This window comes from Accipiter gentilis, chromosome 8 (assembly GCF_929443795.1).
Source record: "Accipiter gentilis chromosome 8, bAccGen1.1, whole genome shotgun sequence".
In the NCBI taxonomy this organism is placed as follows: domain Eukaryota; kingdom Metazoa; phylum Chordata; class Aves; order Accipitriformes; family Accipitridae; genus Astur; species Astur gentilis.
The window spans coordinates 41,093,281-41,108,538 of NC_064887.1; the positions used below are offsets into that span (position 1 = coordinate 41,093,281).

The window sequence follows — 15,258 nt, forward strand, 5'->3', positions numbered from 1 at the left end:
TTAGTGGGATTGGGCCGGTCACCCATCCCAAATGGGGGTTGCACGTTCACCCGCGCAGGCAGCAGCTGTGGAAATGGCAACCTGGCATCCTGGCACCGGCAACTGGGCCGACAGCCCGCCGTCGGCACAGGGACCGACGCCTGGGCCACCAAGAGCCAGAAACACACGGATGGAGGCCAGACCCAGGCCCGCACCGCCGGCGGGCAGTCATGCACCAAGTCACGGCATAGCCAGTACCCTCACGGCACAGGAGACGCTGCAGAGTTGCACAGGGACCCCCAAAAACTGCACGGGGATGTTTTTGCTGTCCTGGCGCCAGTCACACACACTGCGGGCTCTGCACCGCCAGCAAGCCAACGCACAGCCTGGCAAGAGCGAGGTGACATGCAGAAACACAAACTGACCCCCCCCAGACCTGCCTGCTGCTCGACACCCCTTTACTTCACGAATTCCCTCCCGCAAAACCCAGAATTCTCCCTCGTGTGCATCCCAGGCCACCACTCATGGTTCGTCCCCGCTCACCCTGTGTCCCCCCCTTGTCCCCCCCCAGTTCCCTCCACCGCAGGGCCACAATCGCCCTGTAAATAATTTCTGGGCCCCCCACCCAGCATGGTTTGTGTTTTGTACCCGCCTGGCTCTCGCTGAGCTCTGGCAGCTCCAGTTGCCACCAAATTGCATGTAACCACTTCGACATCAGGTGGTGAGCCTGGCGCGGGCAGCCAACCGTTTGCATTTCCGTGATCTCGCAGAGAAACCAGATTTGGGTTAAAACAAGGTTTAAAAATCAAGGAACCTTCCAGGTGGACTCCTTACACCGTTTTGCTCCAGCTCAGCTAGACTGAATTCAAGTTTTAAAACCAAAGATAGGGAGATCAGGTCTAATGCCATCCCCCACCACCTCGCCCCAGCCCGGGGACCCTTCCCACCCAACCCCCTAAACCGGGATGACCCCTCGGCCCCAGGGGACAGAGTCCCCCCCACACCCCGGCACCGGCCAACTCCGGCAGGGATTCGGCCGCTGTGTCCCCAGGCTGGGGGGCCAAGGCTGGAGTGGTGGATGGGGCAGGGTCAGAGCTCACCCTGCGGTGCAACCCCCCCCCCCCCCCCAAAGTCCCCCGTGCCCCCCGCAGACCCCAGCCCTGTCCTCCCTGTCCCTGCAGGCGCTAACCCGGCTACTCAGCCTGAGCCAGCCCCTGACCCACACCCTATGGCCCTGTCCCCCACCCCATAGCCTTGTCCCCCACCCCACAGCCCTCTCCCCATAGCCCTGACCCCCACCCCCTAGCCATGCACCCTATAGCCCTGTCCCCCATCCCACAGCCCCCTCCCCACAGCCCTGACCCACACCCTATAGCCATAAGCACACCCTGTAGCCATAAGCACACCCTAATAGCCCTGACCCACACCCTATAGCCTTGTCCCCCACCCCACAGCCCCCTCCCCACAGCCCTGACCCACACCCTATAGCCATAAGCACACCCTGTAGCCATGAACACACCCTAAAGCCCTGTCCCCCACCCCACAGCCCCCTCCCCATAGCTGTCCTCCACCCCATAACCCCCTCCCTATAACCCTGACCCCCCACCCCCCAGCTTTGTTCCCCCCCCAGCCCCGTCCCACGCACCCCCCCCCCCGCCCCGGCCCCACCCCCAGCCCCGGCCCCCCTTCCCCCGCCCCCCTCTGGCCACGCCCCTCAGCGCCCCCCCCCCCCCTCTTCGGCGCCTCTGGCGGCGCGGCCCAATCCCGTTATCCCGCCGTGCCTTTGCCTCTCTCCTATTGGACGAGGCGGCGGGAGCGACGCGGCGCCGAGCCAACGCAAGTCGGCGCCGCGGGCGGAGGCGGGACATCCTGCGGGCCGGGCCGTACCCCCCCCCCCCCGTCACCCCCCCCCCCAGCTGCCCGGTTCTGCCCGCGGCCTGGGCCTCTGCCGCCGCCGCCGCCCCGCCCCGCGGCCGCCATGCCGCACAGCTTCAAGCCCGGAGACCTCGTCTTCGCCAAGATGAAGGGGTACCCGCACTGGCCGGCCCGGGTGAGACCGCGGCACCGCGCCGGCGCGGGGGGGGGGCAGCGGGCGAGCCGGGCCTCAAGATCCCGTACCGGGATATGAGGCCGGTACCGGGATGGGGGGCCGGTACTGGGATGGGAGAGCCGGTACCGGGATGGGGACGTTTACCGGCTCCTGTCCCGGGGTGGGGGGGCACGTACCGGGATGGAGATGCCATAACGGTACCCGTGCCGGGATGGGAGCCCGGTACCGGTAATGGGATGTCCCGTACCGGGATAGGGGCCCGGCAGCGGCGTGAGGGACTTGTACCAGCACCCATACCGAGATGGAGATGCCGTAACGGCATCCATTCCGGGATGGGGACCCGGTACCGGCAATGGGGTGTCCCATACTGGAATGGCGGACCCATATCGGTATCTGTCCTGGGATGTGGAGCCGGTACTGGGATGGGGATTCCCGTCCCAGCACCCGTACTGGGATGGGGAGTCCTGTCCCGGGATGGGGAGTCCCGTCCCAGCACCCGTACTGGAATGGGGAGTCCTGTCCCGGGATGGGGAGTCCCGTCCCAGCGCCCGTACTGGGATGGGGATTCCCGTCCCAGCACCCGTACTGGGATGGAGAGTCCTGTCCCGGGATGGGGAATCCCGTCCCAGCGCCCGTACGAGGATGGGACATCCTGTACTGGGATGGGAGCTCTCATACTGGTACCTGTACTGGGATGAGGACCCGGTACTAGGACGTGGTGTCCCATACTGGGATGCGAGGTCCTATTCCAGCACCCATGCTGGGATGGGGATCCAGTTTGGGAATGGAGTGTCTTGTACCGGAATGGGGGACCCTGTGATGGCAGCCATACTGGGATAAGGACTCAGTACTGGCACAGAGATCCCATATGGGTACCCGTGCCGGGATGAGAGCCCAGTACCAGGATGAGACCCTGCACTGGGATGGGGGCGTTCCCACACCAGCACCCATACTGGAACTGGGGTTTGATCCCAGGAGGCGGTTGCCATGTTGGCACCTGCACCAGGATGAAGAAACCCAGACTGGGATGGGGGTCCGGGACTGGAATTGGGGTCCCACGCTGGCACCTGTACTGGGAGGGGACCCAGCACCAAGCTGGGGGGTCCCGTAATGGCACCTCCACTGAGGGAGAGGTGGGGGGTCCCACACTGGTGCCTGTACCTGGTAAGGGATGGGGGAGACCTGGGGGACCCCTCACCAGGAGGGTGTTTCACAACCCTGTGCAGGAGGACCCAGGACCCCCCCTCCTGTCCCAATGGCACCCTGAGCTCTCCCTTTTGACCTGCACCCAGAGGAGACCCCCTTGGGGTAGCTGCGCAGGGCCTCAGCCCTGCTTCACCCACCAGGACCCCTGCCCTGGGGACCCTCTCTCCTACTGGGGTGACCCCTGCCTCCCCGCTCCCCACAGACCCCCCCATCCCCTGCTGCACCCCGGGACCCTGGCGATCCAGGCACCCTGACCCCATAGGGGTGCCCCCCACAGTCCACCCCTTGCTGCAGCATCCTAGTAGAGTCCTGCCCTTCATCCTCCATCCTCATCCTCCCACTGCCCAGCAGACCCCTGCCCCTCCAGAGACCCCCTTCCCCTTCCCAGCTCCCTGCCTGGATGTCACCTACCCTCTTGCCGGGGGGGGGGACAGAGCTGGGGTTTGGGGCTCTGTCCCTTGTTGGGGATGAGGGGGACAGTGCCTGGACATGATGCGTGTGGGGGGCTGCTGCTGAGAGCTCGCGAGGTGCAGGATCGGAGGGTGCTGGTGCGGTTTGGGGGGTGCGCATGGGGCGAGGGAGCGTGCGTGGTGGGGGACGACTGGTCCCACCAGCCGGGTGACAGCGTTGTGCCATGGTGGTGCCTGGAGGAGTGGGCAGAGCGGGGCCCGGTGTAGGACGTGCTCACCGGGGGAGCACGAGGTGGCTTGGGGGCTCGGACGGGGGTCTGCGGTGGTCCCCGACGGCAGCTGAGGGTGAGGCAGGTTCATCCGCTGAATGTGTCCGATGGGAAGAGACTGGCAGGTGGAAACCATGTGGGATTGGGGCCGGCAGGTACCGGGGAGGCTCAGGGTGCCGGAGACGACGATGCTTGGCCGCACCACGCCGTGAGATCTAGGATGCCATCCCCGCCATCCCCGCGCTGTCGTGGCTGACCTGGCGCTGAGAGGACTCGGTCCTTCCAGGAGAGCCCTCGCGCTGCCGGCATCTGCAGCCCTTCCTGCTTTAGCTCGCTTGCTCTTTTGGGGAAGGCTCCCCTCTGCCCCGAAGACCTCCCCAGCACGCGGGGCAGCAGACCTCCCTGCGCACCCCGAGGCTCCCGCCTGCGGCTCTGCCCGCAGCCCAGACCACGTGGAGCAGACAGACGGGCGCTGGAGCCGGCGCGTGGGAAGAAGACGGGGTGGCCCACGCGTCCCGCTGGCAGCGGGGCTTTTCCTGCGGCCGGTCTCCAGCCAGGAAGGACCCTCAGGCCGCCCTGTTGGAGCAATCGCCCCCCACCCTGGGCTGGAGGGGGCTTCCCTCGGGCGTCCCCCCCCGAGGCGGCTTGTGCGATGGATCTCTGGGGAGTAGCACAAGGCCCGTGTTTCCCTGGGCGTTGAGCCCAGCGGTGGAGAGACGACCTCGCGCCGAGCTCTAGCCGTAGAGCATCCGTGCCGGATCCCTTCTGTTACTCTTCTAGAGATCCCGCCGGGCCCTGACGCCGCAGCGGGACTCTTGTGCGTTGCAAGGTCCCCGTCCGGGTGCTTTCTTGCCATGCTTGCCTCCAAGCGGGTGCGGGTGCCGGAGGCCGACGCTGCTAGCCGGGGCTGATGTGCCTTCTAGAGGATGTGCTCAAGCCGCTCTCTCTGACCACCTCCTGCTTTGGGTTTCCTTTCAGATCGATGACATCGCGGACGGCGCTGTGAAACCCCCACCGAACAAGTACCCCATCTTCTTCTTCGGCACCCACGAGACGTAAGCGCTGCCTCGCTCCCCTCTCTGGGCTTTTTGCCCCGCTGCCTCTGCTCCGGGCTCACCTCTGCTTTGTTTCTCTCCAGCGCCTTCTTGGGCCCTAAAGATCTCTTCCCTTATGAAAAATATAAAGACAAATATGGGAAACCAAACAAGAGAAAAGGCTTCAACGAGGGATTGTGGGAAATCCAGAACAACCCTCATGCCAGTTACAGTGCCCCTCCGGTGAGTGCGGGCCTCGCGTGGCGGGGGGGCAGCGAGGACGTGGGCTGCCGGCGCCTCCATCTCTCCTTTCCTCCGAGTCGCTCTCCTCCTTTCTCTGCTTCTCATTGCTACGGTGCCTACGCGCTTCCAGCTCGCACATCGGCTTTCCTGGGGTTGAAGTAGCTTCCCTTCCCTGCCCTCTCCCTTCCTGAGGGAGTCGGCTCTCCTCCTCCTCCTCTGGAGGAAGATGCCTTTGCCCCATCTTCGAGGCGGAACTGGGGATGTGCTTTGTGCCGCTTGCCCAAAACCACGAGGATTTTATTATCAGAGCGAGAACTTCAGGCTTGCTCGTCCCCGGCTCCCGGACCTGTGTGTGGACTGTTGGGCAGTCCCCCTCTTCATCCATTTCTGAGGTCCTGAGCCAAAAGCCGCTGGGCTGCTTCTTCAGTGGGCTTTGGAGCAGGCCGGGAGACGGCTCTTTGCTGTCAATTGCTTGCATGGGCATTTCATAACCATAATTGTGTGATACAATTTATTGTATAGCGATCTTCAAAGAAGGCGTCCAAAGCAGCTTCATAGGCAGTTGGTCTGAAGAGGCAGAGGAAGGTTTTTAAGGTGAGCTACAAGGACAAGGTGGTCTGGAGGTAGGCAGGCTCAGGGAATGAGCCCCCTCGGCTGTGCCGCTGCCAGTGCAGGAGAGAGGATGTGGTTTGAGTAGCTGTGGGAGATGGTCGGACCCAAGACTGCAGATGTAGGGTAAGGTGAGACCATGGAAATGCTTGAAAACCTGGAGAACAACTTCAGCTTGTTGGGCGGGAGGTTGGTGATGGTGAAGGAGGCAGCACCTGCTTTGTCCAGGGACTCCACCGTGAACTCCCAGTAGGGGAAAGAAACCTGTTGGTGAGGCCCTACTGTGATTGAGGGACCGAGGTGACACCAACGGCTCCAGCAAGGCTGAGGGTTCACCAGCACCAACTGCATCTTGTGGCCAAAATGCCTGAAGGAGCAGAAGAAGAGACTGAAGTAGAGGTCTTTCTTGGTTTTGAGACCTAAATGAAGCGAGGTGTCAGGAACAGTCAAGGACAAGGAGATGCTTTCTAGCAGGAAGGCTCCAGCATTGGAAGAATCCCAGCTCTAAGAAACCCCTTGGGTGCGATGTCCTTGCTTGAGGAACCTCACGATGTGCTGGTGAGAAGCCAGGAGACCTTCCCACTACGTGGGAGTAAGGGTACAGGGAACAGGAGATCCCAACTGGGAATAGCGGTGGCTGCCACACTGGACTCCTCGTGTGGACCTTTCCTCTGGGGAAGGCGTGCGATGTGCTGTGGGGTGAAGCCATCTGAGAAGGAAGAGGCCTGACCCGAGTCAAGGGCTGGCAGCCAGCCCACCGGAGAATAATGGCTGCTACCTGGCTGCGGAGCAGAGGCTGAACCGAGCCATCCAGCCCTGCTTGTCTGGCGCCGTTAGGGCAGAGGAGGGCTGGGGTCTGCTCGCCCAGGAGGGGCTGTCAGGTCTAGGCTTCTCCGGGGGTCTTTGGCAGAGTGCGAGGATGGGGAGGGAGAGGGAAGTGAGGCAGCAGCAGTGGGTAGAAGCCGAGCTGGGGGATCCAGAGGGAATGCGTTGCTCGTGGTCTTGGGTTGGTGCGTGAGGGGCCTTGGGAAGGGGGTGCAGGGGAATTAGAAGGGGGTTGACCGAGCATCCTCGTTGAAGGGCTGGTCACGTTGCCCGGAGTCATGCCTAAGGGTTCTGTGCTGGGATGGGAGGCTGCCCCACGCTCCTCTGCACGCACACCTCTCCGCTCAGCACTGCCGTCCATCGCTTGTCACCCTTTTGTGCCCCTTCTCCTCTCCCCTTGATGTGCCACAGGCCCCTTGGGGCGATAACACAACTCTCGTCCCCGCTGTCTTTAGCCTGCGAGCTCCTCGGACAGCGATGTTCCTGAGAATGACCCGATGGGGGGAAGCGACGCAGGTGATGATGAGGAAGATGCTGCCATGGCTGCAGTCGCCACAGAGAAAATGGAAAGTGATGAGGACTCGGATCGAGGCAGCGACCACAGCGGGCTCAAGCGAAAATCGCTGGCTATGAAAGTGAGTGTGGGTTGGGGCGGTTCCACACAGCGGGGATGGGAGGATGTCCTGGTCAGGAGGACATCAATATGGTCATTGGGTCCACCACTGAGCTTGCAGCCTTCTACCACGTAGCATGTCAAACCCACTGTGTCTGGAGGCGGTGAAAAAACCAACTCCCTCTGGATTCTCCAGTGGGAAATGGGGTTCAGCATGTGTTTGGGGGTCTTGCAGCTGTCTCATGTTGTCTTTGAGATGGTGGGATGGCCAAGTCCTGGTGTGATTTGCAGCCAGGAAGAACGGCATGGCTCTTCTGAGTGCACATGGCTGCTCTCGCAGGGCCAGTCAGGAAGAGTTGGCCAAAGCCCCTTCTCAGCAGCCAAGCGTTGGCTTTCTGTTATGGGTGGAGGGGGAGTGAGCTGCTCTCACATTCTCACTTCTCGTGTATCAGATGCCAGTAGCAAAACGGCCTCGGAAATCCTCCAGTGACCTGGATCAGGGCAGCCCCTCCCTGACAGAAGAGGAGAACTCGGAAACGTCTTCTGAGTCGGAAAAAAACAGTGACCAGGTGAGAGGATTTGGGGATACGCTTGCATGGAGGGTGGCAGGGCAGTGGGGAAAGGGATGGAGGAAGAGCATCGCTGTCTGGGGAGAGCAGTGGCTTGACGGAACCTGTCGGGCTTCTGAAACTGTCATGAGACTCTTCCCCATTTCTTCCTATCTGTTTTCCTCCAGGACTTCACTCCCGAGAAGAAGCCAGTGGCCAGGGCTCCCCGGAGGATGCCGGCAGGGGGAAGGAAGAAGAAGGTAAAAGACTCCCAGTCTTCAGTGCAGCGGGAAGCTGGAGAGGACTCTGGGGTCTGCGCTGCTGGAGGGGGGAGCAGGGGGTGGCAGGGCTGTGCCACGGGCTGGACATAGGTTCAGTGCTAGGAGGGACCTTGCCGATCCCTCAGTGATCCGGTTGGGCCCCGTGCTGCTGTGATGCGGGGCATGCTGCTGAGCCACTGCCACCCCCCCGGTCCAACCCTGCTCTGTGCCTGCAGAAGGTGGAATCCGGCTCTGACTCGGACTCCAAAGTGGACTCGGATTCAGAAATGGGAAACGCAACTGTGGACATGACCAAGTCGGACTCGAACTCTGATTCGGACTCAGATGTGTCTGTGAAGAAGGCTCCACGGGGCAGGAAGCCAGGTAACACTGAGGAAACTTCTTCTACCACACCTGGGCCACTGCTGGCTCCCTCAGGGGGCCGGAGAGCATGTGAGGTTGGGGGTTGCTGAGGCTCTGGGGTCTCCTGTTGTTGTGGACACCTTGCAGCCCGTATCTGAACAGCCCTCTCCCCCCCTCAGTTTGGGGCTGTTTTAACAGAGGGACAACTAGGGCTCCTGCTGAACATCTCCCTGTTGTTTTGCAGCTGAGAAACCCCCTCCCAAGCCCCGTGGTAGGAAACCGAAGCCCGAGCGTGTCCCGACCAGCTCCAGCAGTGACAGGTGAGATCAGCTGGGACACCATCACCCTCGGGGCTGGGCTTGGAGGGTCACCTGCCTCCCCTCCGCACAAGGGGTCCAAGCGTGCTCTGTGTTTTGCAGTGATAGCGATAGCGACGTGGATCGCATCAGCGAGTGGAAGAGGCGAGATGAAGAACGACGGAGGGAGCTGGAGGAGAAGAGGAAGAGGGAGCAGGAGGAAGAGATCCGCCGGCTCCGGGAGCAGGAGAAGGAGGAGAAAGAGAAGAGGAAGGAGAAAGCGGAGAAGGGCGAGGAGGTGCACTCAGACTCGGATAGCAGTGCAGAGGATGAGGTGGCCAAAAAGGGCCGGAAGGGCCGGGCCAAGGCCCCGTCCTCCTCGGACTCTGAACTGGAGCTGGAGAAAGAGGTGAGTGCAGAGCTGTGGGGAGCTAGGGACAAACGGAGAACCTGTTATCTCCCTGTCAGGTCAGCAGGGACCTCCAGAAGTAGCAGGGACCTGCTGTCTTGGTCTTGCGTTAGCCTGGGGTGGCCCACGCAGCACTGGGAAGAGTCATGTCCGTAGGCACATCCATGCCTTGCAAATGGGAGCTCTTCTACTTGCTCAGGATGCCCCATCCAGCTATGGGTCTCACGTCTCCGTGATGCTTTCCTTCTCACCACAGTCATCGGATTTGCTCTGCTGTCCTCCCCAGAGCCTGGGAGAGCATCAGTCGGATTCAGCTGAAGCACAGGGAAGGGTTGCAGAGGGCTCTTAAGAACCATGCTGCCCGTGGTCAGAGGCAAGGTCACTCTTTTAGTCTGGTGCGTTCCTCCCTGTGGAGGGGGAGCCAGGAAAGCAGCACAAAGATCTTGAGGTCTGGAAGGACGCGTGGGTCTGGCAGTCGGGTACTGCAGGCTGGGTGGGCCGCTTGAAGTACAAGGATATTTACTTTTGGAGCAGCACACCCCTGTGCTGCAACCCGAGTCCTTTTATTATCCCGTGTGGGGGATGGTCCTGCACCCAAACCACCTCGCAGCAGTGGCGTGATGGGTGCTGGCCGCTTGCATTGCTGGATTGTGCCCAGCTGTGGCCGTGGCACTGTCTCCCTCCTGCAGCAGGGAGGGCTCTGCCTCTCTCGCCTGCATTGTTCTCTCCTCCAAGGTAAAGAAGCCGGCGAAGAAGCAGCCCTCGGAGTTGTCAAGGAAACCAAATCAGAAGGAGAAGAGGGGCCGAGCAGAGGAGAAACCACGGAACAAGTCAGCATCTCCCCTCCCTCCGTCGGCACTTTCTTCCTCTGGGGACAGGGCCGTTCCTCTGCTGCTGCCCAGCCCTCCCTGGCTGACACCCCGGGGTGGGCATGGGGCTCCCGTGGAGCTGCCCCTGGGCCAGCAGCACCCGTGGAGGGGCTGGGCTCTTAACCTCCCCTCCTGCTTCCTAGAGCTGAAGGGGCTGGAGGAGGTGCTGGGGGGCACCAGGCTGAGCTTCCCTGGTGTTTTCTGTCTCGTAGGGGAAGATCCTTGGGGTACTGCTTTGGGGCTTTGCCTTTCTGCAATCCCGAGAAGCTGGGGCATGGGGGAGCTGCTGTCTCAGGGCTCCTGTCTGCCTGCAAGCTGGGAGATGTGTGTGAAAGCGTGGGTGGAGTGTGGCAGGGCTCTGCTGCCTGGCTCGCTCTGTCGGGCAGGCAGGAGGGATGCGCTGACGTGTGTCATCGCCCTTTTTGTTAGCCCAGTGGTGAGCAGGGGATTTCACCTGAACTATCTTACCTCTTTCCTTTTCCTCCCACAGACCTTTGAAAGTGGAACGAGGCCGGAAGAAATCTGACCTGATCCCCGAAAGGAGGATGGAGAAGAAAAAGGGTGAGAGACGTTGCTTGCCATCACAGAGGGGAGGAGAGGGAGAGAAGGGATCTAGGGTTGGTTTCCCCCATCCCAGGGAGGGGGAGGGGGAGGGATCTTTCCTACAGGGATCAGTGTGGTTGTGCTGGGGTCTTTCCTAGCACTGCTGTGGTCCCAGCATCGTGATGGAAAGTATTTCAAGGGTGTGCAGAGACAGTGAGCTTCCCTATTTACATCCCCTCCCAATCTTGGCACACCCCAACCCATCCTCTTCAGAGAGGCCCCTGGGGCTGTGTTTGACCTTGGAGATGCAGGAGGAAACCAAACCCTTGCTGGGGGAGAGGTCCTGCGCTCTGGGCAGTGCTGTGCTCTCCTCCGGTGGCCTGATGCCTTGGCCTGTCTCTCTTGCTGCTCCAGAGCCCACAGTCGAAGAGAAACTTCAGAAACTTCACAGTGAGATCAAGTTTGCCTTGAAGGTGGATAACCCGGTGAGCACCCGAGAACATTGGCCTGGCCTGGGACATCCCTGCTCATCGTGTCCTTGGCCACCACGTTAGCCTTGTCCAGCTGCGATACCTGGGGGTGCTCAGCCTGGCTGAGCCTCCTCTTGCCTTTCCGGATGCTGGGTGGCATTAGGGGACTGTGCTGCATGCAGCGCTGCCCCGGGTGCCCACAGGGAGACTTCCAGGCAGCTTCTGATCTTGGTGCCATCCTTGCAGGACATCAAGCGGTGTCTGAATGCACTAGAGGAGCTGGGCACGCTCCAGGTCACCTCTCACATCCTCCAGAAGCACACTGATGTGGTGGCTACGCTGAAAAAGGTAGGGCAGAGGCCTCAGTCCCTCCCTGGAGGGAGCGAGGAGCCTGCTTGGGCCACCTCAGCTCTAAGGGCATTCCTCCTTTCTCTTTTTGGGGCAGATCCGTCGCTATAAAGCAAACAAGGACGTGATGGAGAAGGCTGCCGAAGTCTACACCCGATTGAAGTCGCGTGTCCTGGGACCAAAGATGGAGGCAATCCAGAAAGCCAACAAAGCCGGGCCTGAGAAGGACAAGGGGGAGGCGGAGAAGGGCCAGGAGAAGCTGTCAGGAGGGGAGACACGGAATGAGAAGGGTGAAGAGGAGACGAATGCTGGTAATGCTCCCTGCACGTCTTGGGGCGGTTCCCTGCTCTGTCTGGGCATGTAGCAATCCCGGGGCCCTTTTAAGGGCATGACATATCCTGCTGGGGACCGGGGACATGCATGGGGACACGGCACGTCCCGCTGAGGACCTGGGACACGAACAGGGGTGGCTCTTGGCCTCAGTGGTGGAGGGGATCGGCAGCCTTGTGTGGCACCTCCAGTCCCTTGTTTGCTGGAGTGCCAAGAGTGGGAAAGGACTGCATATTGAACGCTCGTGGCAGTGAGAGCAGAGGGCAAACCTCAACGCCTACGCCCTGGCTGTGGGTGCCTCTGGGCTGATTTTTGGGCCAGGATGGCTCCTTGCTGCCAGCTTGAGCGCTGGTCCAAGGCACCAGGGAGACAGAGGAATGTGGAGACGCCCTTGGACACTGGCTCAGGCTCTTGCGCAGGCAGCTGGTGACTGGGATCTTCCATCCTTGTAGCCGGGTCCCTGCCTGGGGACGTCCTGGTGATGCTGCAAGAGCCTTCCCAGAGGAGCTGGTGGGGAAAATCCACTCTGATGCCTGCCTCTGAGCTTGGGGGATGGAGCCTTTGGGGCCCTTCTTGTAGCTGTCGGGGTCAGGCCAGACCTGGGGTCCCCTCGGTCTTGGCTGGATGTCCCTTGCCTGGATGGGGACAACCTGTGGCCATGGGTCCTCGGCTTGCCCAGCCCCTCATGGGTTGGGATCGACGAGGTCCACCGTGGTGACCCGAGTGTCTGACCCTCTCTCTTCACTTTAGACTTGTCGGGTCCTGTGAACGGTGAATCCCTGTCCCAAAAAGCGGAGGGCACAGAGGAGAAGGACAAAAGCCAAGGGCCGGGAGCCGGAGAGCCGGAGGCGTCTGCCGAGGAGCCCCACAACAAGTGAGAGTGTGAAGGGCAGAGCTGGGGTCTCGGGAGCTCCCCTGGATCTGATGCACACCCAAGCTAGGCTCTTTTATGATTTGAGGAGGGGGTCTTGTGGGTTCTGTCAGGCTTTTCCCAGCTTGGGAAGGAACCTGGGGTGCAGGAGAGGGACTGCCACAAGCAGGGGAAGGCAGACAGGCAGGGACGACGCTCGCTGACACGCCTGTGCTCTTCCCCCAGCAGCGTGCAGGACTATCCCAAGGCCGAGCGAGCTGGGCCGGAGCGGGAGAAGGCTCGCGGGGAGTCAGAGGCTGTGGATGACGTGGAGGAGAGCTGAGGAAGCGGCTCCCGCCCGGAGGAGGAGGAGGCGGAAGGGCTGCGAAGGGAGACCGGCCTCTGCCTCATCCCCTGCTTGAGTTACTTCACTAAGTCACACAGTAGCTGATGTCCTAGGTCTTGTCCTGTGCCCCCGGCCTTGCGAAAGCACCGACCGTGGGGGGGCTGTGCTGGTTGTCTGTACTTGTCCCCTCTTTTTTTTTTTTTTTGTTTTGGTTTTTTTTTTCGCTGTTTTTTTTTGTTTTGGTTTTCCCTCCTACCTAATTTCTTGTGATTTCGACGGCCATGAAATGAATATAAAGGGTTTTTTAATGAAAAATACAAGGAGCCCTAGTGTCTGTTTCTTGAGGCATCGCTGACTGTGACAAGGGGAGGGCAGGAGCATCCCCCTGCCCAGGACTGGGACTGGAAAACCCCCTCCATGGGTCCCCCCCCTGTCCTCTGGCCCTGGCCCACCCTATGAGCCAGGACCAGGCACCCATGGGTGTCCCTGTCCCAGCTGGGCCCTGGCAAGGGGAGCAGGACAGCCAAACCAGGCTGCTTTCTGCTTGATTTTCCAGCGCCCGTGCTGGACTCTGCCTCTGCTGCTGGGGCTTCTCCAAGTCCCTTTCCCCACCATCATCTCTGTGGCTGGAGGCAGCTGCTGAAGCCAGGTCCCTCTGCTCCAGGGGAGGCAGCAGGGCTGGGCACCAGCTTTTGGGTTAAAAACAGTAAAAATTGTGTATTCTCTCCTAACTCACCCAGGGAGGGACTGAACCGTGGCAGCATCCTGCCTTGTGCTGGGCAGCATTGTTGGCTGGCTGGCTGCTCTTTTGCAAAGATCCGAAGCTTTTGTACATGTAAAATAAAGATGTTCCCAGCTCAACCAGAGGCTGCGTCCTTGAGTCCTGTTTGTGCCGTGGAGGAGGATGCCCCGACACCACTTTGAGGCTGCTGTTGCTGTAACCCTGCCCTGGGGACGGTTGTTTGGTTCAGTTTGTTGTTGGGTTTTTTTTTTCCACGGCTGATTTCATGCTCCAGCCCTCCATAAACAAAACCCAAATAAAACCCAAAAAAAGCCCCGCGTGCCTCTTGCCCAACTGCCGGGAAGCGGGGGTTGAGATGGGGTGAGATGGATGCTGCTGCCAGGTGCAGGGCTGGCGCTCAGCCCCATTCCGTGGGCTGGGGAGATAGGGTGGGGGGGCAACCCAGACCCCAGTGCTGGGGAAGGTGGATGGGGACACTAGGACATGTCACCTCCTGCCCAGGAGGGGGGATTTAAAGGTGGATACGAGGTCAAGCTGTCTGTCCTCCCCCACCCCAAATTCCTTCACTGCCATCCTCGCAGATGGCAGCACCGGGGGACAGAATAATGCCAAGACACGGACATGAACGTGAGCAGAGCCATGTTGGTGCCACTGAGGATGCAGCAAGGGTTCAGACCCTCGCACAGGGCCGGGGGGCTGTGGCTGGTTGTATTTGGGGCACCCCTAGGTTTGGGGGTGCGGCGGGGCGGCGCGTGGTACCGCTATGCCGGCAGCCTCGGCGACACCCTCCAGCCATGGCACCACCAGCGCCTCCCAGGCCTGGGCCACCACATCACGTCCTCGGGCCACCACGTTCCCCAGAAGCTCCCAGACGGACTCGGCCCGGCTGAAAGTGCCGTGGAGTTCGGCCACGCCGCGCTGGGCTCGCCACGCTGCCTGCTGCAGAAGAGTTGGCAGCTGCCCGACCTGAGCCCGCAGCTGCACCAAGGCATCCCGCAGGTCCTGCGCCAGCATCCGACCCACGACCAGCGCCTGCCCTTGCACCATAGCGGGGGTCCCGCACCCTTCGGCCGGCCTTGCTTGGGTGCCGGGAGAAGCAGGGGATGGGCAGGGATTTCCCTGTGCCTTGTTCCCGCACAGCCGCGTCTCCTGGCTGTTGTGCTCCGAGCTTTGCTGCATGGCTTCCAGCTGCGGGAGGAATGGCACCGTGGGTATTGGGGGGGAGGTCCTGGGGTAGGGGATCCCCCTTCCAAGCCCCAGAACTGTGAACCGGCGGCTCTCACCACGTCGAGGATGTGCCGGAGCTTGGCAAGTCAGTGAGGAGTGTCCGGGGGCTTCTGCCGGAGCTGCTGCACCAAGGCCACCGCTCGGCTCCTGGCGTCACCGGAGAGGGAGCCGAGGGGAAGGAGGCGGCTGTGCCAGAGAATCCCTGCCGAGGCCGAATCCAGCCCCTCCGCAGCCTCGTCCACTGTGGGGAAAGAAGGGCTGGACGTGGGATGCTGGGTCCCAGCATCATCCTGCAGCGAGGGGGACACGTGGACCCCCAGCAGCATCCCGGGATCTTCTTTTACCCGCCTGCCTCTCACGCAGGGGTGGCCGCAACCAAGGGGATGCTGGAACTGGTGTCCTCGGGGACTCCCAGTTCC

The 15,258-nt window shown here is 61.5% G+C and overlaps 1 protein-coding gene across 6 annotated transcripts; it reads left to right on the top strand.

The window, feature by feature from the left end:
- The first annotated feature begins 1,890 nt into the window (after positions 1–1,890).
- Positions 1,891–13,731, top strand: HDGFL2 (HDGF like 2). 6 transcript variants are annotated; one of them, XM_049808941.1, is made up of 16 exons: positions 1,891–2,029; positions 4,893–4,969; positions 5,053–5,191; positions 7,081–7,260; positions 7,691–7,807; positions 7,975–8,046; positions 8,283–8,430; positions 8,654–8,729; positions 8,829–9,114; positions 9,850–9,944; positions 10,474–10,544; positions 10,941–11,011; positions 11,243–11,344; positions 11,442–11,655; positions 12,425–12,548; positions 12,771–13,731. In XM_049808941.1, the coding sequence occupies exons 1-16, from the start codon at positions 1,958–1,960 to the stop codon at positions 12,865–12,867; spliced, it is 1,941 nt and encodes a 646-aa protein (XP_049664898.1). In that variant the 5' UTR covers positions 1,891–1,957; the 3' UTR covers positions 12,868–13,731. The 6 variants fall into 6 exon arrangements, with proteins under 6 accessions (XP_049664898.1, XP_049664899.1, XP_049664900.1 ...); XM_049808942.1 differs by having other exon boundaries at positions 12,774–13,731; XM_049808943.1 differs by having other exon boundaries at positions 9,856–9,944.
- The last annotated feature ends 1,527 nt before the right edge of the window (positions 13,732–15,258 follow it).